Here is a 26,201-nt window from a genome sequence, read left to right as displayed (position 1 = left end):
TTTTTCTGATCTGCTTGGTCACTATCTGGTCTTTTGCTTCTTACTTATATTTTCAACCTCTTTTATTTCTTTATACCTATTAGACACGCTGAATCTGAGCAGGACAATTTCTAAATTCACTGCGAGTCTGTTTCTGCTTGCGGCTGGCTTGGCTGGCTCTTCTTCACGGTGGCATGTCTTCTAGCATATTTTACAGCTTTTCACTTAACCGCATTTTCCTTGGATCTTTATCAGTATGAATTCTTTGAGAACAATATTAAAGTTCACTTCTTCCAGATTAAAATTTACCTTTGTTTCTGCGAGGCACCTGGAGGTACTACCAACCTGGTCCCACTTTACAATAAATTCTTTGTCTGAGGTGTTTGGACCATCCACACGGCGGGAACCGGCTGCAGAAGTTATCTCGTGGTTACAAAGTTTTAAGAGGGATCTCTGCCCCCTTCCCTCACACCAAGCTTTGAGGCAGGCAGTTTCCATGCAGTCCCCTCAGTGAAGGTAGTGAAGATAGAGTGTGCTTAGTTAATATGAACAGTGGGGTGCGGCTTCTTGGGGTCCCAGATAAAGTGGGGAGATGCCTGTTAGATGTCCCACATTGTGCTTTGTCTCTTGTTTTCCGTGCACAGGGGCCGTAAAGCCACAGCTCTCATTCATCGCCCCCTTCACTGCTTGGCCCTTGCTTGTCCCTTCTTGCTGCTATCAGTAAGCCATCTCTAGATGCCTCAGCCACCTGCAGATCTTCTATTTCTAATTTGTATTTTTTTTAAGTGTGGTTAAAAAAAACACATAACATAAAACTTACCATCTTAACCACTTTTGAGTGTACAATTCTGAAGTGCTAACTATAGTCATATGGTTGTGCAACAGATCTCCAGAACTTTTTCATCTTGCAAAACTGAAACTCTGTACCTACTGCCATGGAACAAGCCCCTGGCAAACACCCTTCCACTGTCTGTCTCTATGGATTTGACTCATCTAGGTACCGCTTATAAGTGGACTCATACAGTATTTGTCTTTTTGTGACTGGCTTATTTTACTTAGTATAATGTCCTCAAGGTTCATCCATGTTGTAGCATGTGTCAGCATTTCCTTCCTTTTTAAGGCTGAGTAAAATTCCAGTATACGTATACACCACATTCTGTTTATCCATTCATCTGTTGACAGACAACTGGATTGCTTCCACCCCTTGGCTGTTGTGACTAATGCTGCTACGAACATAGGCATGCAAATATCAAGGCCCTGCTTGCAATTCTTCTGGACATGTACCCAGACGTGGATTGGTGGCATCATTCTAATCTGTATTTTCATTTGTTTGCTTTTGCCCTGTATTTTTCCAAAAAGGATTTACAGTGGGCTCTAATTTCCTGTGGGCTGGCAGACATAACACACTGGAGACTGGCCAGCCCTGTGACGCAGCGGTTAAGTTCACATGTTCCGCTTCTCGGCAGCCCAGGGTTCACCAGTTCGGATCCCAGGTGCGGACATGGCACCGCTTGGCACACCATGCTGTGGTAGGCGTCCCACGTATAAAGTAGAAGAAGATGGGCACGGATGTTAGCTCAGGGCCAGCATTCCTCAGCAAAAAGAGGAGGATTGGCAGCAGTTAGCTCAGGGCTAATCTTCCACACACACAAAAAAAGACACCAGAGACTCATACGAAGGGCCAAGACAAGAAAAGGGAGGAGGACAGGACAGAAAGGCAGTCATGGAGGTGATGCTGTCTTTTAAAGGTCTCGCACATTTCTCTTTGACTTATAAGGCAGAAGGTTATAACTTGGGCAGACTACGTGATTTCTTTCTTAATTCAGTGAGCATCACTGATGTCAAGGTTCCCGGCACGTGTAAGGGCAGCACCTGCTTCATCGGAGACCACTGCAGAACTCTCCAGGAGGCGACTTTCCCATCTCTCTGTTCCCAGATGCTAATTCCCTGACTCAGCTTATGGAGCAAGGAGTTATTCCGATTATAAAACGTTAACGCAAAAAGCATTTCAAGGGAAAGCTGACCCCTCACAAAGGCAATATGCAGGATGGATTGGACTGTGTTATTACAGGAAAGCTGAGACGGTAAGTGCTGCTTGTGTCTGGAATTCTATTCCAACATAAAAGAGAGCTTAGTGGAAACTGCCTGGTGTCATGTCAGCAAGAACGGCATCTTCTTCGAAAGAAATTGAATTGGTGGTTTATAGTAAACCTTCTACCCAAAAGGGATCCTTTTCCTGTATACTCCACGGACAGAGTGCCCGTAAGAAATGTGTGCACAAGGTAACCATGGTGTACTGTTGTGCGATGTGGCAATTCACATATGACACATAATGAGGCCAAGGGTAAGCAACAGCAAAGATGAGAGCATTCTTTCTGAACTGTAAGAAAAATATTCTCCCTAAGTTGAGGTTTAATATTACACCTTTGCTGTCTGGGACAGTCTCTATCAAAAAAATATCACATGAAGCCTATGTCTCCATCTTTTGCAAAACTTACTAGAGATTCCGGCATATTGTGCTATTGATTGCTACTTAAATGAAAGTCCTTGTTTAAAAGACATCTCAGAATTTAATGCAGCGAAAAGGTGATTTGCTGTCTCTGTTAGTTTGCTAGGGCTGCCATGACAAAATACCACACGCAGAGTGGTGGCTTAGATAACAGAAATGTATTTCCTCACAATTCTCGAGGCTGGAAGTCTGAGATCAAGGTGTCAGCAGGGCTGGCTCCTCTGAGGCCTCTCTCCTTCACTTGGAGATGGCTGTCCTCACCCCATGTCTTCACATGGTCTTCCCACTGCGTCTGCATCCTGATCTCTTCTTACAAGGACACCAGCCATATTGCAATAGGGCCCACCCTCATGACCTCATTTGAACTTAATTACCTCTTCAAAGACCTTATCTCCAAATAAGGTCACATTCTGAGGTACTGGGGGATTACGACTTCAACATATAAATTTTGAGGTAGCACCAATCAGCCCATAACAACTTCTTCTGTGAGAAAATAAAGTTCATGTAATGACATTTTTTGCCTTCAATGCCAAGGAAGCTCAGAGCTAAATATTTCAGTGAATTATAGCAACTATTCTTAGCCTGTTTTCTGGTACAAATTTCAAATTCAAATTTTTCTCATCATTTTACTCATTCATTTATTCACTCCTCCAACAAATATTTATTGTAGATTATCTAAGTCAGATACTATATGTAGTCTATGCTGAGAATTCAAAGGATAACACAACAGAATTTCTACCTTAAAGGGGTTTAGAAGTTCCTGGAGAGTAGACAAGCAAACCAGCATTGAAAACACAGTGACACACACACACAAGTATAAACATATCTATATCTGTACCTATATATCTAGAGAGAGGGACAGACGTGAGCCATGGGAGCGTGTAAGAGAGATATCTCTGGAGAGGGCATGGAGGAAAGGGGGCCAGGGCAGAATTCCTAGACAGCATCAGCAATGATGGGGCTCGCAGGGGACAACCCATAATGCAGACTGAGAAGGGACTTCCTATCTAAGACTTAGGTGAATACATAGACACACTGACCAAAGAGCTGCGTCATCTCTGATTCATTAATTAAGCCTCACCAAAGAAAAGCGTGTCACACTGCCCAGCAAGTCAGGCCGGCAAGCTTTATTCTACTCTTAGAAGAAAGAGATTACTAAAAGTAGGGAGACAGTATATAGCTGAACACAAGTACTTTTCAAGAAACAAGGTAGCTGCATTTGCTCACGCTCCCCATATGGATTTATATTTACAGCACAATACTCAAGTTTCATTTAATCAATCTGAACTGTCAAGAATAACTTAAATCACGATCAGCATATTCAGTTTAAGAAGGCAGGGAAGTATATATAGTACATTTCAGAAATATTTTGGGATAGAATTAAACCATTTAAGAATGTAAAATCTTCCTTCCTCCCCTAAGCTTCCTGAAAAATTAGACTGTTCCAAATAAGGGCACCTTCAAGAGTTCCATATAACTGATAAGAATTTTTTTTTTTTTTTGAGGAAGATTAGCCCTGAGCTAACTGCTACTGCCAATCCTCCTCTTTTTGCTCAGGAAGACTGGCCCTGAGCTAACATCCATGCTCATCTTCCTCTACTTTATACGTGGGACGCCTATCACAGCATAGCTTGCCAAGCAGTGCCATGTCCGCACCCGGGATCCGAACCAGCGAACCCCGGGCCGCCGAAGCTGAACGTGTGCACTTAATCGCTGTGCCACCAGGCCGGCTCCAAGAATTTTGATGATATTAATAACCGTCACTGATTCTTAAAGGCATAGTTTTGCCACATATTATCTCTAATCCTCTAAACCTCACAATAACTCTTCTACATAGGTATTATTATCTCCATTTATAACAATAATAATAATAATGCCACTCTCACGCTCATAGACTTACACAGAGCCTTAGTTTACAAGCACATTCACATACAATGCTATCTCATTTTTTAATGTGGGATAAGTTGAATGGGTTTGAAACCAGATCCAGGTGAGAGTAAACGGAAACAGAAAATGCTATATTCCCAAAGATCCAACAGTGTCTTTGAGTGGACTGGGCCTGCCTCTCAACCAGCAGTGTAATAAAGAAGATGTTTCAAAGTGATTACTCAAACACTTATACAACATAATCAACAATGTAAGATTTTAAAGTCATGGTAATGAACCTATAGAATATACCCAATGAGATTAGAAGTGCATGATGGGTAAACTGAGGCACAGAGAAGTACCCGTTTATAACATGGATGCATGTGACACTGTGATTGCTAATATTCAAATCCCCTCAACGCTAATCTGGAGTTCAGGGAACAGATTTCACCAACTCCACGTGTACACCAATCTTCGTCCTTCTCTTTTGTGCTCAGGAGCTAAGTTCTGCAGCCATGATGATGAAAAACAACCTCTGCCACTTGTCTGCCGAATACAAAAAGAAGGTGACCAGCCCTCCTGAGAACATCCCTTGCAGAGCTGCTTCTTTCAATGCACACACATTTTATTTGTGCCAGGAAGAATCTCCAACAAGTCCTTTCTCTGGTCTGGGCCCACTTCCTGGCCACCATGGGACCCTGTAGAATATGGTCCTTTGCTAGAATGAGAAGAGTTTACAGGACGTAGTGGTGGGAGGACTCCCAGTCCACACATGCCACACTCGGGCAGCTGTGAAGGACAGAGGGAGGGAGGATGGGGGAAGGGAAGTCAATAACTAGTTTTGCATTCAGAGCCCTATTTCTCACTTATTTTTCCTGGACTTAGCTAAGAAACAGCTCCTCATGTCATTACCCCTGTGAATCTATGCTCCAAGACTAGTGAGCACACCTGCCTTCTGTCTCCCCTCCAGACCTCTGCCCAAGCTGTTTCTCTGCCTAACTTCAGCTCATCCTCCACGTTTGGCTGAGATGTCACCTCACTGAGGAAGTCCCCCTGATCCCCTGCATCCTGGCCGGGGGCTTCTTCTGGGTCCCAGACCTGAGCATATCTCATCATCATCTACATCATAGACGGCTATGGGTTGACCAGCTAAGTTGCCTGAAGGCAAGGGCTGAGTCTCTTTGTCACTGTGTACCAAGCCCCTAGCACAGGACTGAAGGTACAGTAAGCCTTGACTACATATGTGTGGGATAACAAACAGGAAACAACTTAATTTTTACTTTGTGGGCAAAACCTAATCTAATTCCCTGGTGATATCAGTTAAATTTTCAAAACTAAACAGTAAAACTAAAGCATTTTTTTCTGATATGAGACCTTTGTAAGCATGTACTGACGGTCTAAACATGAGCCTGGATAGCAATCTTCATTTCTCCATCTCTATACTTACATACAGTAAAACTTAACATTTTTTAAACTTTACTTAAAATTAAGAATGTTAACAAGGTTGAAGTTCATCAATGAATTTGGCTAAGTGATTAACAACAAAATACTACATATGAATTTAGTTTTTTATATACTCATTTACATAATTGTGCCACTTACAAAATTTTAACTGTAAAATAACGAGTGGTATGACTCAATTTATCCATGCGATATTTACCTCTTTCTGAGCTCTGCTCTATCTGGGAGGTTTCTGAGATGTTAAATCAATGGATTTGCATCTCTGACAATCTGAAGTTCCTAGTTGCCCCAGGGCTCCGCCACTCATGAAATCAATGACATTCCCATCTTCCCAAACTACCTGGATACTTTCAGATAACCTTCCCCTCCTTGGAGGTTCAACACTGACATTCTGCAGGCAGGAAGGGTGGTAGGGAGCTGGAGCTTCCCAGGTCTTGTCAGGGAAAATGCAAGTTTCTCAGAGAAACTCACATTCTGCAGGGGCCCCCATGCACTACGGCTTGTGGTGGGAACTAGGACTGGCAGCTGTGTGCGGCTGGGCACAGGGCATGTAGCATGGATGACGAAGCTGGGGTCCAGGCCCACAGGAGCACACAGAGGTACAGAAAAGATTGGTGAACCCAAAGGTACCGGTGGAGAGGAGGCCGCAGAATGCAGGGCCCTCAGAACTGAGGGCTAATGGCAGTCAGCAGACCCCAGCACTGCACCCTAACCAGGCAGGAGCAGTCACCCCTTTGCAGGCACCATCCAGCACATCTGGTGACGAGGCTGGTGCCAGGCATCTGAGCAACGCTCGGCCACCAGAGGCACCCTCCCACCTTCACTTGCCTCCCTTGGTCTAGGAAAGCTTCCTGTACAGAGAGGCAGTGGAAAGGAGGAGAGGGAGAGACTGCACACATGGAAGTGAAGAAATAGCCGTAACTAACTGAACACTTGCTCCCATGGAAACTCCTTCAAGCCTGAAAGGGCTGATTACCTTTCACTGGCACTTTTAGGTCTTCCCTACCAACCTCCCTTCCCACCTAGTCAGCAGGAATAAGGATTCCAGAGCAATAAGAGGTCAGTAAGAAGATAACACGACAGTTTTTTTTTGTACATGTGACCAACGATGTGTACATTTCAACCCACTATACTATCAAGCATCTTTTGGAAAAATTTGGTTAGGCAATCATAACTGTATTATTTCTTCGTAGGTGAGGGTCTCTAGAAGAAATCAAAACATTGCCAGGAGGACAGTAAACACAGCACAAAGACGCTTCACTAACTAACTAACTCACTCACTCACTAACTCGACAGTATCCTGTCTGTAATTCTGTTCTCTCAATCTGTACCAACTGAAATTCAGCTTTCCTCAAGGTCCAGCCCAAGGGTCCCTTGTTGTAAGGGGCCTTCTCCATCCTCTTTCTCCGAGATGCCCAGGGTTGAATCTGCAGCTCTAAGTTCATGTCTGGGTGTGTGTCTTACTCCTCATGTGATGCTTTGAGTGCTTCGCTGTGCCCCTCACAGGGTCTTATACTGAATAAGTGAATGAACATTAGTAAGTTACCTTTTGGGAGGCTTCAGATTTTAAGCCCGTTGATGATCACGTCATTTGCTCTAAGAACAAACTCTCCCTTTAAGTCAAACATTTATCTTTAAGAATCTCTGAATGCTTACTCTGTAAGCCCATAATAAATTAACAAAAATCCAGGTATTTTCCAAGCCATGGGGAAAACCAGGAATTCGAACCGAATGAGCTCTTGTGGGATTTGGGCATCCCGGCAAGAAAAGATCGATGTAAGTGAATTTCTAATGCATTTGGAAGACCGATGAAGACAGTGGCAATCATGTCAGTATCGACAGAAGGGTATCTTTTACCCAAACAGTTTCTTTTCACATTCGTTCAGCAGACTACCATGCAGTAATACATCCACAACCCAGTGACGTAAAATTCAGGGCAAGACTGACTAATTCTGTTAGCTAATCCAGACTAGAAACAGGTTTCAAGACCCCTGCTTCCGGAACACTCACAAACAGCGATGCTGGAATGCAGGAACATACCCGTGGGGTTTCTGACTGTGTCCTCCGAGCCACCATTAGTAACAGCTGTTGTTGAAGTGCACTGACTGCAGGGTCCCCGGAAGAAGGATCTTGACTCTCAGAAGTTGTGGTACTGGAGGAACTGATCTGCATCTCTCTGAGGATGGGCAAAACAAAAGCTGTGGTCATCTGGAAGTATGAGAAGTCCTCTGTCTACTATACACACACACAAGGACACTAGGGATCCCCATTGCAAGTAGAGGGTAAGCCTTTACAACCTTATATAAGCAGTTAAGAGTTGAAAACTGTGTATATAAAGCTACCTTCAGGCAGAAGGGGAATCATCTTGCACACATTCAAATTATGCAGGCTGTCCAGGGTTGCAGTTTGCCATGGAGTAAATACACAGATGCCTGGTGTTCTAGAAATGATGATCTTAATTTTCTGTATATTTAATAGATGGGGAGGTGGTAGCAATAGTTTCTAGCCTCCTATTTTGTTAAAACAATAAACAGTGGGCTGGATAATTCCCAAGGCACCAATCAGGAAGAAACTGTGGTCACCTAACACCTCTGCTACGTCCTCCAACCCCACACTCTCCGCATCTCCTCCTCACCACCCTACCTCGCAACCCAGGGCAAAGAAAGTGCACATTCGGTAAAAGAAATGCCTCAGGTATAAAAAAGAGGACATTCCGAAATTAGTTAATGATCTATATCAAAATAGTTTTATCATCTTTAATCACATATAGATTTACAGGACGTAAATTAATCTTTAAGCTAACTCACACCGGGCATTTTTCCTTTGGTGCAGAAAGCAAAACCTAGGACACACTCCACCTGCTTTTCTAGCAGGGTGCCAATACCTTCGAGGAGCCAGTATTCCTGCCCTTCCCACAGTCATTCCTAACAGAATTCCTGCTAACATAACTCTAATTTTATTCAGTCATCCAAGACTGTGTGCTTCAGAAGAAAGACTAGGTCCCTCCCTAGTCCCAGGGGTAAATTCTGGTCATTCCATGCCCATGACGGTAATGCCCTTCACCCTGGCCAGTGCCTGGCTTTGGAAGGGAGTGTAACCCTGTTCTAGGAGGCCACCGTGCAGCAAAGGCGAGTCAACTAGTGATAAGGGAACTCATCAGCAAGTTTTCCTACTTCTTAAAGGTAACAACAGTAAGAGACCATCTTTCTCCTGGCCTTTAGATGCTATGTGAGTAAAAAACACTTGGAGCTGCAGCAGCCACATCGTCATCATGAGGACAAGCTTGAGGACAGGAGCCCTGAGGACTGCAGAGCTGAGAGAAGGAACAAAACAAGTTTCTTGATGACAGCAGCGAATCTCTGAATCAACCACCTTGGCCCTGATGATCCCTTTGGACTTCTTGTTTTCTAAGTAACACATCTTGTTATTGTTTAACCCATTTTGAATCTGGGTCTCATGGTACTTGCAGGCCAAACTACCTCAAGAATGCGGAATCTACACTAATGCAATCACCTTCTGATTGCTAACCTCACATTTCATTATAAAGTCTCTGACAAGTTTGTGGATCTTTCTCTTTCCTAACTTCCTACTACTAGCAACTATTCATAAACACACAAATATTTACTCTATAGGAACAGTGTTGAAAATACTTCCACTATTCACACACACACACCCCCACAGAAACTTCTCTACATTTTTTTAAGATAGAATTTACAACTTTGATGTAAATTCAATTTGATGATATATTCAATAAAGGCCTCTTTGTAAAGCGCCATTTAGGAAACATCATATTTTAAAGTTGGGGTTTAAGAAATGAATCAGGTGCCATAAGTACACCGAGTTTGAAAACTTAAAAATTCAATCATTCCATTATCTGGACGATTGTTCTATAAACAGGGCTTCCTTCTATATTAGTGATGTAATATCTGTCACAACAAAGAAAAAATGGTTAGATTTCTAAAGACAATGTTCAGGGGCCAGCCCCATGGCTGAGTGGTTAAATTCGCGTGCTCCACTTCAGTGGCCTAGGGTTTCGCCAGTTCAGATCCTGGGTGCGGACCTAGCACAGCTCATCAAGCCACGCTCAGGCAGCATCCCACATAGCAGAGCCAGAAGACCCCAGAACTAGAATATACAACTATGTACTGGGGGCCTTTGGGGAGAAAAAGAAGAAGAAGAAAAAGATAATGTTCAAACTTTTCTGCTTTGTACAGAAACCAGTGAGTTCTATAACTCTGTCCTTTCATAGCGAAATACAATAGGATTGAAAGCACTTTGTTAATACAAATTCAGAGAAATCTACACTCAGCAAATGCCAGAACTTCACTAAAACTCAAAGATTAATCTGACACCACTGTAGGTAAGGTATGTGATGATTATAAATAAGCAGGGGTGGGATGGAAATGTGTGCTTCTATGGGAAAATCTAGAAAGCATATAGCACCCTCTACTGCCAACTGAAATAAAGCAGGAATTGACTACTGTGTAAGGGGTAACAGACAGCTATGTCACAGCAACCTCCTCCTGCTGGGAAACACAATACAAGAGGAAGTGTGGATATACTGCTGCTTGATTTTTGCATATTACTTAGCATATTTCTCATCATAAAATGATAATAAGTAACATCATTTTCCTATGCAAGCCATTTAAAAATCCTATGTAACAATGCAGGGCTTGGTTTTCTTTTCAAAATCTTTTGGAGGAGTTCTAGACTTAAACAGAACTAGGTTTGAACTACTGCTCTGCTGCTTACTATCTGTGACTATAAGCATGTTTTTTCCTACCTCAAATCCCTGTTTATAAAACAGGAAGATACCCCTCTCATAGGGACTGTTGTGAGAATTAAACCAGACGAGGTATGTAAAGCACTGAGCAAGTGCCTCCCATTGAGGATACAGTGACCATACCTAAACTTTGTATTTCCCTCTACTGATGTAGGACCTGACTTAGCTTATTCTCATATTAACTAGCAACATGGCCCCTATGCTTTTCACATATGAGAATAACATATTAATCCTAGTTGTCTGTATTAGCAGGAATGGGGGAAGAGTGTCTGGCCCTCAACTCACACCTAATCCTCTCTGTTTTATAAAGACAGACTCAAACAGCATATTAAGTTCCCTGTTAATTAACCTCCTTTACACACGTTGAATATTCTAGACAAGTCACGGTGATATGAAGAAAGATCCCCCTCCGAGCTTTATGACCCGGTATGTCCTCATCAGAAAACCTGGACTGTCATGTGTATATGGGCTTCCTGTTTGCCAGGAGGAGGTGATTAAATCTTACATGTCTAAGCATCGCTCAACTGGAAGAGATGCATCCCCTTCATTTGACACAGTTTTCTGGGGTCCTGATGCTGCAGTCGTAATCCACAGCACCAGCTTGCCCACTCAAGAGCCAAAAGGGCTACCATGTCACAAAAATCACTCAGTGGAGGAGTCTTCCTGCCACTCCTTGAAGAATTCCTATCCTCCTTCACTTGTATCTCTACTGTCTGCTGCTTATTCTCCCTTTTTTACCTATGGGCCATGTGCTGCATAATCATCTAAAAAGTCTCTGTTTTACTAACTTAAGGCCCAAGGTTTCCCCCTGTGTTAATAAATATAATGTGAAAGTGCTAAGTTTCAAGATACATTTCCTCCTCTCCCATAGCAATGGAAATGGAAATAGTTCAAACCCATAGTAACGATTCTCTGAACTACAACACGGCAATCCTTGCACATCTGGCCTTGATTACCCTGCTCTCTGGTTAATCTCTGGTAAACTAGTTTGGTTCAGGGCTATAGCATAGATATATTGATTTAAACTAGACTGAGCTCAGAGCAATAGCAGTTTCCACTAATGGCGGAAACTACAAAAACAGAGCAGCCACCAGGAGGAAATAAAGATGGACCAGGGGCTAGAATCTAGTCTGAGCCAGAATGGTGCATTTCTGAATGGGCAGAGCTGGGTATCAGAGTGATGGCGAAGAGATTCCATCATATGGTACTCCCCAGGTTTTCACTCATCTCAGCTTCTACAAGCAACAAATAGTCGAAATACATGTGCTTCCTCGACATTTTCCCATTGATGTGGAAAAACATTCCTGAAATTCTTCATCTTCCCCAGATCTCAAAAATCACAGACCACAGCCTGAGGGAAAAAGCCTCTCTTTTTTTGCCTATCCTTCCCTGTTTCTCATGCTTACTCAGGGGACCTGGGAACAAGCTACACAGAGGGGCAGCCTAGAAATGAAAGTCACAGCATATGTTCAATATCTGGGATATTTAAATAAAGCAGCCCTGTTTTGAAAACTATAACCCACAACTTAGAATTTTAACAGGGATTCTTGTTTTAAAGTCTGCAAACAACTCTTACGTTACATGACAGCAAAATTCATCTGTGCATTTGAGAACGAGTGAGCTCCAGAGTGGCCGTGAGATGGGGCTTCCAGCATGGGGTCTGACTGCCACCGTGTGGCGGTCGGGGCTGTGACCAGGGGAACAGCATCCCACTGTGCGGCAGGGCCTCTTCCCAGGGATTCACAGAAGGTACCTCTTTCTAGAGGCAACCTCAGAAACCTTCCATCCTTGTGACTCTGTGCCTGGACAAACATTCAATCGCTCTCTAATGTGTCTAAAAAAACAAAATAAGGACTACAGTGAAAGGATCAGAGAGCAGCAACTGGAAAACAAGAGAGAGAGGACACAGACTCTCTTTGGAAGGGCAGAAACTCTTCAAGGGCAAACTTCTAGATGATCACTTGCTTCTTCCTGATCACTGCCACCTCTATGTGATCAAAGGCACCGAGAACCCCCAAAGTTTTGAAATTTAAAGCAGTAAAGACATAACTCTCTATTATGCAAGTCAACAGAGCGATGCATCTAGATGCACACTCTCCAATGTTTAGAATTAGAGCTGAAAGTTTCAACTGACCAGGACATAGAACTCGGCATATATAATATTGGGAGAATTCACAACATTTTACCGTACATTTTGAAGATATAATTGACTAATTTCAGTGTCCCACATTCTGGTTCAGTTATTCTACACCAAGGATCACTGTTTCTTCTGACTAATATAAAAAAGAGAGTCTAAAAGAGATTATTATTTTTTACAACCTTCTGCCTGCTTACCTTCTTTGGGAACCAGGTACATACTTAAGCATCGTGGCTTTAAAGGGCCTTCTTGAGAGTTGATCCCAATAAGCAAGGGAGGCTTTACTGAGATAAGAGTCGGACAGGCTCATAATGTCAACAAAAGAGTAAGAATTCTGAGGAGGCTTCAATCCACCTCTGAAGAGCAGCACACAGTGGGTTTAGAGATTTAGGGCAGCTTTGGAAAATAAGCCTAATTTATAACCAGAACAATATTTGCTTCAATATGCATTATAATGATTCATAAACAAATAAAAGCCAAAAATAAGTGAACCCAGATAAACATTTTATTCCCCAACCTACTCCACTTTTTAAGTAAAAACAAGTTGAGGTATAAAAATCCCCAATAAAAATCCTGTAAACTAATTTGCCCCAGAATGAGTCTTCCATTCCAGTTAAGGACTATGCCTACTTTATGAGTAATAGATACTCAAAATGAATGTAAGTACCACGTCTTCCCATCAGATTTCACTGAAGAGCAGACGATATGCATTTCGTATGCATTTTCCTTAGACTGCTTATGACACTAGAAAAGCCAGATTAATACGGAAGCACAGTTCTATATCTTTCACAGAAGGAAGCTCTGCCATTTGGCTTGGAAGAATTTACAGATAAAAGAAATGTAAATCTTTGCTGAACAAAGAACAGAAACCATCAAGCTTTAATTGCAAGACCTACAGGGGAAATAACAAAAGTCCATTCCACAATGAACCCTTTGGACACAAAACACTTCCACTTTCTAGACAGTTTCACCTTCAGCTTCCTAGGCAGACAGCCTACTTCAGCTTCGACTTTCCAGGCAGATTAGCTCATTTGAGGCTCTGAGCTATTGAAGTGATCCTACGTCCTGGGTAATGAATTCATCCTCCGAAAGTTGTTTTAAGTAGCAATTCTGAACGCTGCAATCCAAGCCATAGTTCCCTCATTCTAGTTTCTGGGGAAGCAGAACTACATTAGATAATGTTACCAAAGGTACCTGCTTTATGGACAGCTATTGTGCTCCCGGGAAATGCTGCTTATATTTCTTTGACAGTTAATGAGCAATGTCTCAGTTCCCACAATGACAGTGGGGCCAACAAGGGAACTTTGCTTCCTCTCCTGGTTTCCTCCAGAAATCCCCAAAGAGACATGGAAGTTACATTGCAAACAATTCCCTATTCATACTTGGGAGTCAGAGACATAAAACTGTCACATGGCAACTAGGCTTAACAATGGCGAAGAGAAATGGCCTTCTTGCCAGTAATAAGAATCGGTGGTTTAATGGCCCAGTTGGAGGCAATCCCAGCCAATGAAGTCAGCTGACAGGGAAAAGGCTTCTTTTCCAGTATCATCCATGGCTGCAAAGCTTAGAAACAGCCTCAACTAGGAATCCTTCCAAGTTCAAAATCAAAGTTTATGTTTACTATAGTAGGAAAACTCAAAAGTTAATGGCATTAAAAGCCAAGGATATAATATTAAAGTTCCTACTCTAAAACTGCCATAGAGGCTAAAATGTTGGAACACAACAGGTTGATGGGCAAAATACAAAGTACTTAGCCTTAAAATCTCACAAAGTGACTGATAAAAGTGCTAGAGGAAAGGCATCCACGTGGCCTGAAGTCAGGATCTTTTGCTGTATAGTCATAGTGAACTTCCGTCACTGTCCACCTGCTTTTGTTTAAAGATAATAACAATGGCTAACATTTACTCAGTGTCTCTGGCAGGTATTGTCCTAAGCACTGTATATACTACTACATTTAACTTTTAAAGCTCCCTGGTGAATTAACTACTAGTGTTATTTCCATTTATGGATTAGAAAACTGACGGTTAAGACGGTTAAGCAAGTTGTTCAATGTTATAAAAAAGTTATGATTAGTGCTGGAATTGGAACCTGGACCAGTCTAAGACTAAAACTCGTATTCATGCCGCAAGATGCTAAACCTCAGATTTCAGACAACTATGGTTCCTGATGACATATTTTCCATCATAGTCACCTTTCCTATGGACAGAGAGAATTACTTCCCCTGAATGAATGAAACATGGGACAGGAAAATTTAATTTGTCTGAAGCTCTGATTTCTATGTAGAGTGGCTTAAAGAGAGTCATTTTGCAGGGGTTTTTTTCCCCTCCATTTTCCAACTTATAAAAAGAGAAGATCACATTCTGTATTCAACTATGTTAACCAGGCAAACTGCCAGTGCTTCTGGCTCTTGTCCCCCACTCATCACAAGGAGAGGAAGTTATTTGTTGATGTCATTTTGATGATTCCACCTTCATCAGGTCGCATCTCTCTGCAAATAGGTTCAATGACTCCTGCTGCAAAGAGAACAAAGCGTGAATTCCCAACCAGGCTTCATGGTCTCCATGGCCTGACTCCTCGCCTCCTGTTCAGCTTCTCAGCTGCTACCCCTAAGTGCCCGGCTGGACTCCGCACTGCCCAGAACTCCGATGGGGCTATCTTTGTCATTTCCAATGTTCAATTTGATTCACCTCAATACTTATTGAACATCTATGTACAGCAGGCTAAGTGAGGGCTATAGAGGCACGCTAGTCACAGTCACTTCTCTTTAGACAAGTACAATCTGGAGCAGACGGGAGTCCTGTACAAATAAATGAAGTACCAAGGACAATGCGATAAGCACTGTTCCGACAGCAACAAGGAAGGATGGAGTTATTTTCATGGCAGGGATCGATAAGGAGAGAAGTACAAAAGAGGCAGATTGTAATTTCTTCTCTGAAAGATGAGCATTCCAAAGGTGGAAAGGAGTGGAGAAGGGCATCTGAGGCCAAGAAGAGCAGATGCTTGTGAGAGGAAGGGTTGAAGGTTGGCTAGTGTGGGTGTCACGGAGAGGGGAGGGGAGGGATAGGGCTGTACCGGGGGTCTGGAGGAGCAGCTCACTGCCTACCTGCTCAGGCGGTGGGGACCACGTAAGGGCGTGTCAATATCGCACATGTTAGCAAGAAGGGCGGCTCTACAGCTCTACGGCGGGGCTCACAGCTCGGAGTGAAGGCCCAGGCTTCAGAGAAGGCCTTGACAATGGGCAGCCCATGGGCCACAGCCAACTATACACATGTCCTCCGTGGCCTGGGGTATCTCAAAAAAATTAAAACTGACAACATTACACAGAATAGGTTTTTACAAATACATGCGGATTTCTAGCTCTTTCTGGAATAAACTGGAAAATCTGGTCACCCCAGGCTTCCTGAGTTGGCAGAAGGAAAGTGAAGGTAAGTAGCAGCAGCCCTCTGTAGTCAGGATAAATGCCCTCAGGGTACTGTCGCAGCCACCCCTCCAGTCATTCAACACTGTGCCCGCTTCACCCATCTATGTTATCTGCCTGGGCACCAGGAACTCTGAGCTTGTGGCCCCTGCTCTGGGGAGAGGAGAAGGGAGGGAGATTTAAGTGTCCATTGGCCACTTCCTGGTTACAGAGGTTGAACACGTTTCTTAATCAGTCTTAGTTTCTTTCTCTGAAAAATGGAGCTAACATCAGCTACCCCAGTTTTGTCAGGTAGAGGAAATTGGATAATGTAATACTTAGCACCTAATACATATTTAATAAGTGGTAGCTGCTACTGTAAGAATGATTACAGGAAAACGCTTCCTTCTGGGCCAGGAAATGACATAATGTGGCTTCCCAAAGAACGACTTGAGGCACATCAGAACACAGGCGTAAGGTGTGAGTGACTTGGCACTCCAGGTTGCAAAATCCTGAATTGCTGGCATTGTCCTTAATCAGCGGCATTCTGCTCTGATGTCATTCTTTGTTAGAGATAGAGATGACGCTCTCCTCCATATACACACAAACACACATACACACACACATAGGGGTATGTTAATAACGGGATTAAAATATTTCAACTGAACCAGCTTGCTTGCTTTTATCCCATTTTACAATAATTTTTCTTTCATACAACCAATCCAAAGATACCCAAGTCATCACCACATCATGAGCTTCCACGAAAGCCAAGGCTTATTACAAATCCAAAGAAATTAGCTTCCCATGAATGGGAGGCAGAGCTTTCAACATCTCTGAGTCTGGGGAGGAGTTTGAGACTGTTGGAATATCCACTATAAGCCTGCAGACAGCAATTTAAATCCAGAAGATCATCTGACTCTACGTAGCACTGAGCCATTTTTCCTACACATGAATTAAACAGATGGCAACCCTTTAACCGCTTTTCCAGAACTGCCTAGGGAGCAGCTTCAGTGCTATAATTTTGCTAAGTGAGGTGACTAGAGTTTTGTGCCCGTGCATCCAACAGGAAGCAATGCACATCTCCTATGTCCAAATGGGCCCCAGAATTGCCATAAAACCCCATAACAAAGTCCCCTCTAAAGGACTAACTTATTTCAAAGAGTAGACAGTGTAGAGAATACGTATATTCTCAAATAATAGTCTATATATTTAATAGCAAACATATATTATTTTATTTTATCTTTGAAGCACAAGAAAGAGAAGATATACATGGCAATATGTCATTCTTTCCTAGAACTCTTAAGACCAATGCTCTGTCAAGTTACCTTGGAGAAGGAGCAGGAGGTCAAAGGCTTAGAATGTGGCATGTGAGGCTGGTGGACCAAGACCTTATCTATCAGAATGGTCACGTACAAGAAATGTTAAAGACAACTAGGGACATTACATAAAGTCTCTCTTTAAGGGGAAAGTTGCTTTTACAAAACCTGATCATCCTTCTCTTCAAAGCAGCTCAGTAATTAATTCAATTGCCATATTACCAAATAAAGAGAGTCTTCAGGGGTCATCTGTTGATTTTTGCTGCTCAGCAACCATCCACCCTACTCCAAATTTCCCTCTGAAGAGCCACTTTCATACATTCTCAGAGGGAGCCTACAATTCCAATTCTGTGTATGAACACAGACTCAAGCCAAGGTCTTGCCTTAGTGATAGGGCTCAGAGTACACGGCCAGTCAGAACCAATCAGAACCAATCAGACACAATGAGACTTATATCGGGATTTACGGAAAAGAAGCACATTGTCCCTGCTGGACTTGAAAGAGAGAAGACATAAGGTCTGGGGCTACTACAGCCATTTTTTTGACCACCAAGGCGAGGTGTTTGAGAGTGGTGTCAAAACAGAGGAACAGGAGAGTGACGGAGAAAGAGAAACCACACCCATGAAGACGTCTACTCAAGACATCTCAGTTGCATGACCCCAAAATTCCCACGTTGATGAAGCTGGTTTAGACATGGATGGCTCTCACGTGTAACAGAAAAGGGTCTAACTGTTCTACGTACATGAAAAGGCACAGCCAGGAAAGGACTGATATTCTGAGACTGTCCACGAAGCCACACGGTCTCACAGGAAAGCTCAGCTAAACACATTCAGAATCTCCCAACACCCCAGCCGCGCTATAACATAACCTTGCCAAAAGCATTTTCACTACAAGTAAACACATCGTGGAAAACCGAAGCCCGGGCAGCTCTGGAAATGGAGGCAGGTTACAAAGAAGAGAGCTCTAATATGGAAAGGAATGTAGGGAAAATGAAAGAAAGCAGGAACTGGAGGAAATTCAATAAAGAGAGAGAAATTAAGGCGAGACAGTGAGATAATGGGCGGCTCTCAGTGAAGCATGGTGGAAGAAAGTGGGCCTGTTAAAAACCCTGTCGCACTCTAATTCTTATCCGCACATTGTATATTTTCAGTTTTTTAAGGCTCTGGATATGTGGCCTTATTCTAACTGGCATTACTGGCAAATGCAGTCAAAGTATTTACCCAGGAGAAAAGTGAAGTATATTTATCCAAGAAAATAAAAATCAAAAAGCCTTGTAATTTTATTTTGGGATAAAATAAGAGGTTTATATTTGTTGTAAATTTAGTTTAAAAACACTACAGCTTTCCACCGAGGATTGCAGAATAATATGATAGCTTTCAAAGCTGTGTTGTCATGTAACTAAACATTTCGTCTGAGAAAGCTGCCATCTTTGATGACTAAACTCATGAAACCATTCTAACAGAATGTCCCGGAGGCTCGAGCTAAGATGTGGATGGCAAACGTCCCTCCTGTCTTGGGCCTCCATTTGCATAGGGACTTTGCATGCTTTTTGGCTGCAGAAGGAGAATTTTGTTTCCTGTCTGTTTTAAATGGTACATGGTGACCTGAGGGAGACAGAGGAAGAGTGGAAGGCAAGTCAGCGATGAAGAATATGCCTATTTCCCCACAGGAGTGACAGTGGACATAAGCAGCCTGCCCCAGGGTTGGGGCCCAGTGGGACTGTGTGGCCCAGGACAGCCATCACCTGCAGTACCTGTCAGATCTACCAGAAAGGCTGACATTAGCATTCTTAAGCAGGTGAGAAGCGGCAGCGGCTGCAAAGAGAGAATACCCTAAAAGGTGGCACACAACAGAACTCTACCTGGGGGTCAGACTGCAAGGACAAGAACAGCCGTTATTCGATTCTAGGCACACAGGAGGCTCCCCTTGAATTTCCCATACACACCTAGTAGGCAAACTTTGACCTTGGAAAGGAACACTGAATCACAGGATCTGTAATTAAGATTCCTGTAACTTCTTTTACACTCTCCAGGTGTGAAGTCTAAGGCATTCCAGTCACACTACAAAAGTCTCCCATAAACTCTCAGACACACAGACAATTCTGAAGAAATGTACATGAAAAATTCATTTCCACACTTACAGAAAGCAACTGAGGCTTGCCCATATAGATTATCCTCAAAAAGTCTTGAAGTCCGGGATGAATGATAAATTCGGTCTGCCACTAAGAAGATTGACAGCTTGCCCACTGCCACCATTAGTCGGTGTATGTTCCCGATATGCAAGCTAATTTAATATCAACTTCATTAACATAATTAAGAAAGTTATTCAATACATTCTGAAGGAAAATAGAAAAGATGCTTAGCCTATCTATCTACAAAAGAGCTAGCCTTCATTTGTGCAGACAAGAACTAACTACATTTCTAGCTCATTCCTTGCAACAAATGAAATAACATGTTCCTGAGCTGCATCATCGTCTTTCCTGTAGGCAACATTATTATTTAAACAGCTTCCTCTCTATTTACACCTACATGTTACATTCATTTTTGGAAGTGGCTACTATGAAAATGGTTCCATTTATTTTTGATGATTCTACAAGGCCAGCTTTTCTTTTTCTTTCACATAAAACCCACATGCTTTGACACCTACAAGTAGATTAACACATTCATTCTACACCAGGATCCTCACTTCATTTACAGTCAGAGTAAGCTGCATGTCCCCCAGCAACGCCACAGCTCGCAACCCGAAAACAGAGCTCCACTTACCGAGCAGGAGAGAAACCGTCATAATTTGATGGCTGATGCTGTAAAGGGTCTTCTTTCTGATTTCCAGACTTGAAATAACAGGATCTAATTTCCCCTACAACATCACAAAATTCCAGCAAAAATATTACACAATTATTTCTATATGATCATTTCAGCTTATACTTTTTTCCAGATAGAGGGAACTAATTTTGTACTGTTTTAGTAATAATCCTTGGTTATCTAGGTCCACTCTTTGTATTTCTCCACAGAATGTGTAACTTAACTAAGAAAATCTTCTTGACATACCTCTCTGATAACACGCTAAGACAAGTTAGACTCAGTTACTTATTCCTTAATTGCTTTTGATCAATTAATTTGTGCCATCCCGTAATGCACTTTCATATGTTCTCCTCGATTCATTTTTTGGTATATTCTCATCATTTGTCAGAGGTGGAGATGCCGTAACTGGCTGTTCTTTTGTATTGTGTACAAAGAGAGGCTTGTTAAGCACGTAGTTTTGATTCATGGACCACATGAGACCATCCCCACCTTTGAATTTGCAAATGAGCAGTGGCATAGCACACTGACTGGGGTGTCAGCCTGGTAATGAGGAAAAGCAAGAGATGGAATTAATTTGCAGAACTAAATTAGCCTGCTGAGGAAGTTCAGGGTATTGAGGTGTGAAAATCAGTTTACTCTGTAGAAGTAAACGGTCTCTCCCCAGAAGAGTTTTCAGGAGTACCTTCTTCAGGTGACACAGGAGCATAATTAACCTTGGCTGTTGTGAGCAGCTGGAATGTAGACTGGAGCCTGGACCTTTCCTCCCACCAAGAGAAACAGTAACGATGACAACTGCAGCCCTTCTGGAAGCTTTGATGTAAGTGCTAACGTTGTTCTTTATAATGTAAAAGGCTCTATGTATTTCTGCAGATGTGAAAGCACTTCAAACCATGAACTACTGATCTATAGATAGGATAACCATAGAATTTATGAACCAAACCAGAATTCCTTTGAGAGTAAAACAAGCATTAATTGATCTGCAAGGGCCATAACCGAAGGCTTATCCTTGAAAGACTAGGATATAGATCCCTTATCGATAGAACTTTGAACTTGCCACTTAATGATTCTTTCTCTCTCCCTCTCTCTCTTTCTACTATTTTAAGTCCTTTTTATAATAAGGCACTAAAAAATATTATCAAGATCAGATTTTCAACATACATTCAATAAATATTTACTAGATGCTGGGCATTGTCTTCCTGAAATTTACAGTTGTGAAGGGGAAAATGAAAATGTCATTGATCAAATTATTATAAGTCAATAAATAATTAGAAGCTGTGATACTACTGAAGAAGGAAAAGGACAGGGTGTTAAGAGAGCAAAAAGCAGAGGAACCTGATTAAGTCTTGAGAGTCTAGGAAAAGTTTTCCTGACTTAGAATTGAGATCTGAAGAATAAATGGTACATTGTGGGTACCAGGACATGGTATGTGCAAAGGCCCTGAGGTAGGAAGGAGCACACACTGTTCTAAGAACATTATACATGAGCAATTGTAGGATTAAGTCTTCCTGTTCCAAGGTCTAGTACTCAGGCTAAGAGACCACATGGGATCCTGAGAAACCTGCCAGCCTTACCCTTTCTTCCTCATTAGTAAAGAACTCTAAAGACTTACCATGTTCATCGATGAAGACATGCATAGCGTCCACAGATATCTCGTCTTGCACAGATGTTTCTGGCCCACTGATGACTTGCAAGACAGAACTATCTTGTTGGGAAGTTACCCTGTAGATTATTTGTCTTTGTCTATTGCCCTGGAAACTTAACATAAATAAAGGTTTCAAAAACTATTAGGAACTCGTCCTTATCCTTAACAAAGCATTAAAAGCAGCAGCCAGTAAATGAGGCTGTCTCACGCCTTGAACCAACGCAAAGCTAACCAAGGAAGCTCTCCTTACAGGGTTGTGACCTTGGCAGGCTCATTGAGCACGGGGCTGGCGCTGGTGTGGTCTTGACTCTGCATGTCTGGTTTTCCTTGCTTGGAATTGCCTCCATTGGGCTTTTCACTTTCCAAGATTTCCTCCTTTTTCTCCTGGGAGCAGTCATCTGAAAAACATTGCTTTATGTGTCACTATAATATTAAAGAAGAAATTAATGTGAAAGCACTTGGAAATAAGTTACCAAAACTGAAAAAAGAATAGATAGAAAATTTAAAGAGCTCCTGTGAATTCAGAATGCATTTAAACAAATTTTCCTTTTACTAATTATGCAAGCACCTAAATATATTTGAAAAATAGGAACGCATATACGTTGGAGACATCTTATCAGGACATCTACAAATACCATCTGCCTCATGTATGGATTCGGGGACTCCTTTGAAATAACTCCAGTGACCACTGGCTTACCCAGTTGAAATCAGTCATTTAGATTAGTTAGGCCTGAAAGGTTCATAACTCATAATGGAAAAAGAATTACATAAACAAACATGTCTATTTTAGAGCAAGGTCCCATTTACCATTTGAAAATCTTAGCAATCTTTCCTTCTTATTCATTCTCCAAACCTAAATTTTCACACTAAAGTAGCGTTGTCCCCTTCAGAGAGTAGATACTTGTTAAGTCGAGTTGACTTTGAAGCCCATGCTTGACAGTGTGCAGGACACAGTTGAGACACTGCACCTGCTCCTTACCCAGAGAATATTTTAAGGTGAATAAGAAGTCCAAGATCAGTCGTACAGACTGGTTTCTTTGAGTTTTTAGAATCCTCTTTAAATAATGGACCAAAACAAGTGGCTTAGCTTACACCATTATGCAAAATGGAATCTGCCCCCAAGGGTCAGCCCTTCCTTGTCTGAAGACACACCCCAACAGCCACTGCTAAGGTCACAATGACCACTGTATTCCCAAGACCAAAGCCACCGACAGCTATCTTTTGAGTAAATTTTTGCCTGAGAGAAGAACACTACTGAGTGGTTTGAACCTATAGGCTCTTTCAAGACATGCCATTCGGAAAGCCCACCCAGACGTGTCCAGGCCCTTATAGGGGAGGAAGACATTTCCTCTACCCACTCTGGGTTCTTCTGGCTGGAAAACTAATTAAATTCACATGAGACAGAATAACAGGAGAAAATTAAACGAAGCTTTATACCATGTATACATGGGAGAGGCTCAGGCAACCTGAGTAACTTGCCAAAATGGCTGAAGCCACCACCTTAAATATCATCTTCAGCTAAAGACAAAGGAGCATGCTGGGGGAGGGGGAGTCGATCATGGGAGATTACCACACAAGTACAGTAAACAAGAGTCAGGTTATTATGCAGACTTGAGTCTTTGCCTTCCACATTGATGAGAGTTTCTAGAGATAAGGTCATCCCCCCTTCTTCCTGGTACAGAGAGGGAGACACCTTTACAGATGGAGATTTCCTTTACAATGTAAATGTCTCTTAACAAAGGGTAAGTAAATTCTACTTTTCAGAGTTTCTTTCCTGTCTGCAGGTTTTTTAAAAGTAACCAGCCCAAAATAATCCTCATGCCAAAGAGACATATCTTGGGGCGGTCAATTCCAGTCCCCCACACCCTCAAAAAGTAAAATCACGTTAGCTTCCCTGGGGTTTAAATCACATCCTTATGTATACGACAAAGTTTTGCATCCTTAGACTTCAAGTATTTAGAGAAACATTGCCGGCTTCTATGTGAGTCCTGAAGAGAAACATTCCTAGCACATCTGTCAAACTACCGTTGAAATTTTTTTGGTATAAAATGTTTGCATTTCATTTGACAGCTTGTCAAGATAGAAGTTCTCACAGTTTTTGAGAAACACATTTGTGAGAAAGTGCTATCCTAACCAGTAGCTTTAGTCAGTGATCATATCACATAAAAAATTGCAGAAAGGCAAATTTGTTCAGCTCTACCCCTTCACACGACATGTATTTGGAATCATTTGTTCATGTCTCTATCATCTGTTAGTCTCTCCTTCTCTTAAATGGGTACATTGCATATGCCAACAATATGGACTATTTTGTTTACTTTTTCCCTTTAAAAACTAAGCTATAATAGAGATGTTATTTTATAACTTTTATATTCATCTTAAAGTATTATAAATAGCTAATTACATTAGATATTCTACCTCATCCAAAAATCGTAGTTACATAATATTATGTTGATACACTATAACTTATTGAATTAGACCCCAATTGTTGTAAATTTAGGTTGTTTCCATTTTTCTATACTACAAATAATTTTTCAATAAGCATCTCTACATACATTCATAATTATTTTCTTAGAAATTCTAGAAAAGACTGAATACACAAATGGACAATGGCCAGACAATATCTATAAAAACAGAACTCTGACTCACAGTCGACAGCAACCAGCCCAGGAAACCAACCCATTATCTACAGTAACCAGCCCAGGAAGCCAAGATACTATGTGGAAGTCAGACTTACAGGAAGTGAGACCACTATTTCTAGCAAATGGTCTAAGAAACTGAACAATAACCCCTGTAACAATCAGCCCCAAATGGTCAAGATTTGATTAATAACTGACAGCTTCCTTAATTTTTGTCCCTGATTCCAACCAGAGAAAGTCAAGCAACCAGAGTACCCCAATATGCTCCCCTAACCAATCACAGAGGATGCTCTAGTCAGCCCACCTCTCTTCCCAGGCCAATGGCCTCCAGTCATTCCTGAAGCCTTCCTTTTTTCCACTACAAAGCTTTCCCACTCCTCTGCCTGCCTTTCAGTCTCTGCCAAAACACAGTGATGGTGGGTGACTCCCTTGCTATAGTAAGCTCTGAATCAACCCCTCTGCTTCTTCTCATTTGAGTGGCCTTTATTTCCATAAATAAAATAAAGCTGTATCAAAACAAAACAAAAACATGGTTTTGAAGGCTTTTGATAAGTGTGTGGTTTTCCATAGCCCTGAACTTTAGGATATCCCCAAGGCCTGAAGATAATCAAAGCCCTTTGTGGAGATGAGCTGGGTTGGAAACAAGAGTGCCATAGAGAGAAACTGGGAAATCTCCTCTCTTCTTACAGTCTGGTGCAAGCTTAAGCATTATTTCACTATCAAGCAGGAGAAAGATTAGGGACATTCGCTAGGCTGCCAATATCATTAAACACTGCCATGTTGTTTTATAAATACCTCCAAAAATGGGTTTTTAGATTACAATAAATAAGAAATTATTATTTAGTGATAGAGGAGTAAGAAGATATTATCAGCCTCAAAAATATAAGGTACCACTGAAAAACCATCTAATTCACCACCTTTGCCACTGACTGCCTTCCAAGAATGAAAAGACTTATTGTCCTTCTCTTTCATCCCTCAGTTAAAAACCTCTGTCCTTTCCTGGAATAGACATATAATCCCTTCCAGCTCCTCCCTCCTTGCTGCCCCTGCCAGTTCCTGACAACCAAGCTGCTCCTTTCCATAGAAAATCTCACAGCATCCGTATCTCTTTGCACGTCCCCTAGATTCTCACTTCAACATTGTTCTGCCCGAATGTGGCTGGCTGCAAAATTTAAGAAGAACAGAAACTTAAGAAGACAAACCAAATAAACCTTACATATTGCCTGAGGGGAAAATCAGGAAAAAAAGGCTGAAATTGATCACGTAGCACGCCTTTTCATATAGTTTCCTAATTGAACCTCACAGTAAATCTGTAACATATTATTATTCCTGCTTTATTGAAGAAACTGTGACTCAGATGGATTTGGTAAATTGCCCAAGCTCACCCAGCTGGTATGACAAAACCAAAATTTGGCCCTGGGCTACCAGATTCCAAAGCCAGTGCTCCATCCACCATGTACACAGCTTCCTGGGGACACACACATGTCGTCTGGATCAACGTTGTCCAGTACGATAGATGGTAGCGACATGTGGCTATTTAAATGAATTAAATTTCACCAGAATTAAAAATTCAACTTCCTACTACACAATCCTCATTTCAAGTATTTAATAGCTACATGTGGCCAGTGGCTACTGTATTGGACAGCAGATGTGGGATATTTCCATCGCTGCAGA

The 26,201-nt window shown here is 42.0% G+C and overlaps 1 protein-coding gene across 2 annotated transcripts in view; it reads right to left on the bottom strand.

Moving 5' to 3' along the window:
- PCNX2 (pecanex 2) overlaps positions 1–26,201 on the bottom strand; it is a 281,662-nt gene that overhangs the window by 219,590 nt on the left and 35,871 nt on the right. For both annotated transcript variants that reach the window (XR_011538712.1, XM_008527506.2), the window contains exons 6-9: positions 22,142–22,289; positions 21,859–22,004; positions 20,211–20,304; positions 7,856–7,991 (exon numbers count right to left, since the gene is read on the bottom strand). Coding sequence is in view for 1 of the 2 variants with exons in the window: in XM_008527506.2 (XP_008525728.2) it covers positions 7,856–7,991; positions 20,211–20,304; positions 21,859–22,004; positions 22,142–22,289 (524 nt within the window). In the remaining variant the exon portion in view is untranslated. The remainder of the gene's footprint in view (positions 1–7,855; positions 7,992–20,210; positions 20,305–21,858; positions 22,005–22,141; positions 22,290–26,201) is intronic.

The sequence above is a fragment of the Equus przewalskii genome, chromosome 1 (genome assembly GCF_037783145.1).
Source record: "Equus przewalskii isolate Varuska chromosome 1, EquPr2, whole genome shotgun sequence".
NCBI lineage: Eukaryota > Metazoa > Chordata > Mammalia > Perissodactyla > Equidae > Equus > Equus przewalskii.
The sequence above is the reverse complement of the archived record's forward strand: the minus strand, read 5'-3'. Positions and strand labels throughout refer to the sequence as shown.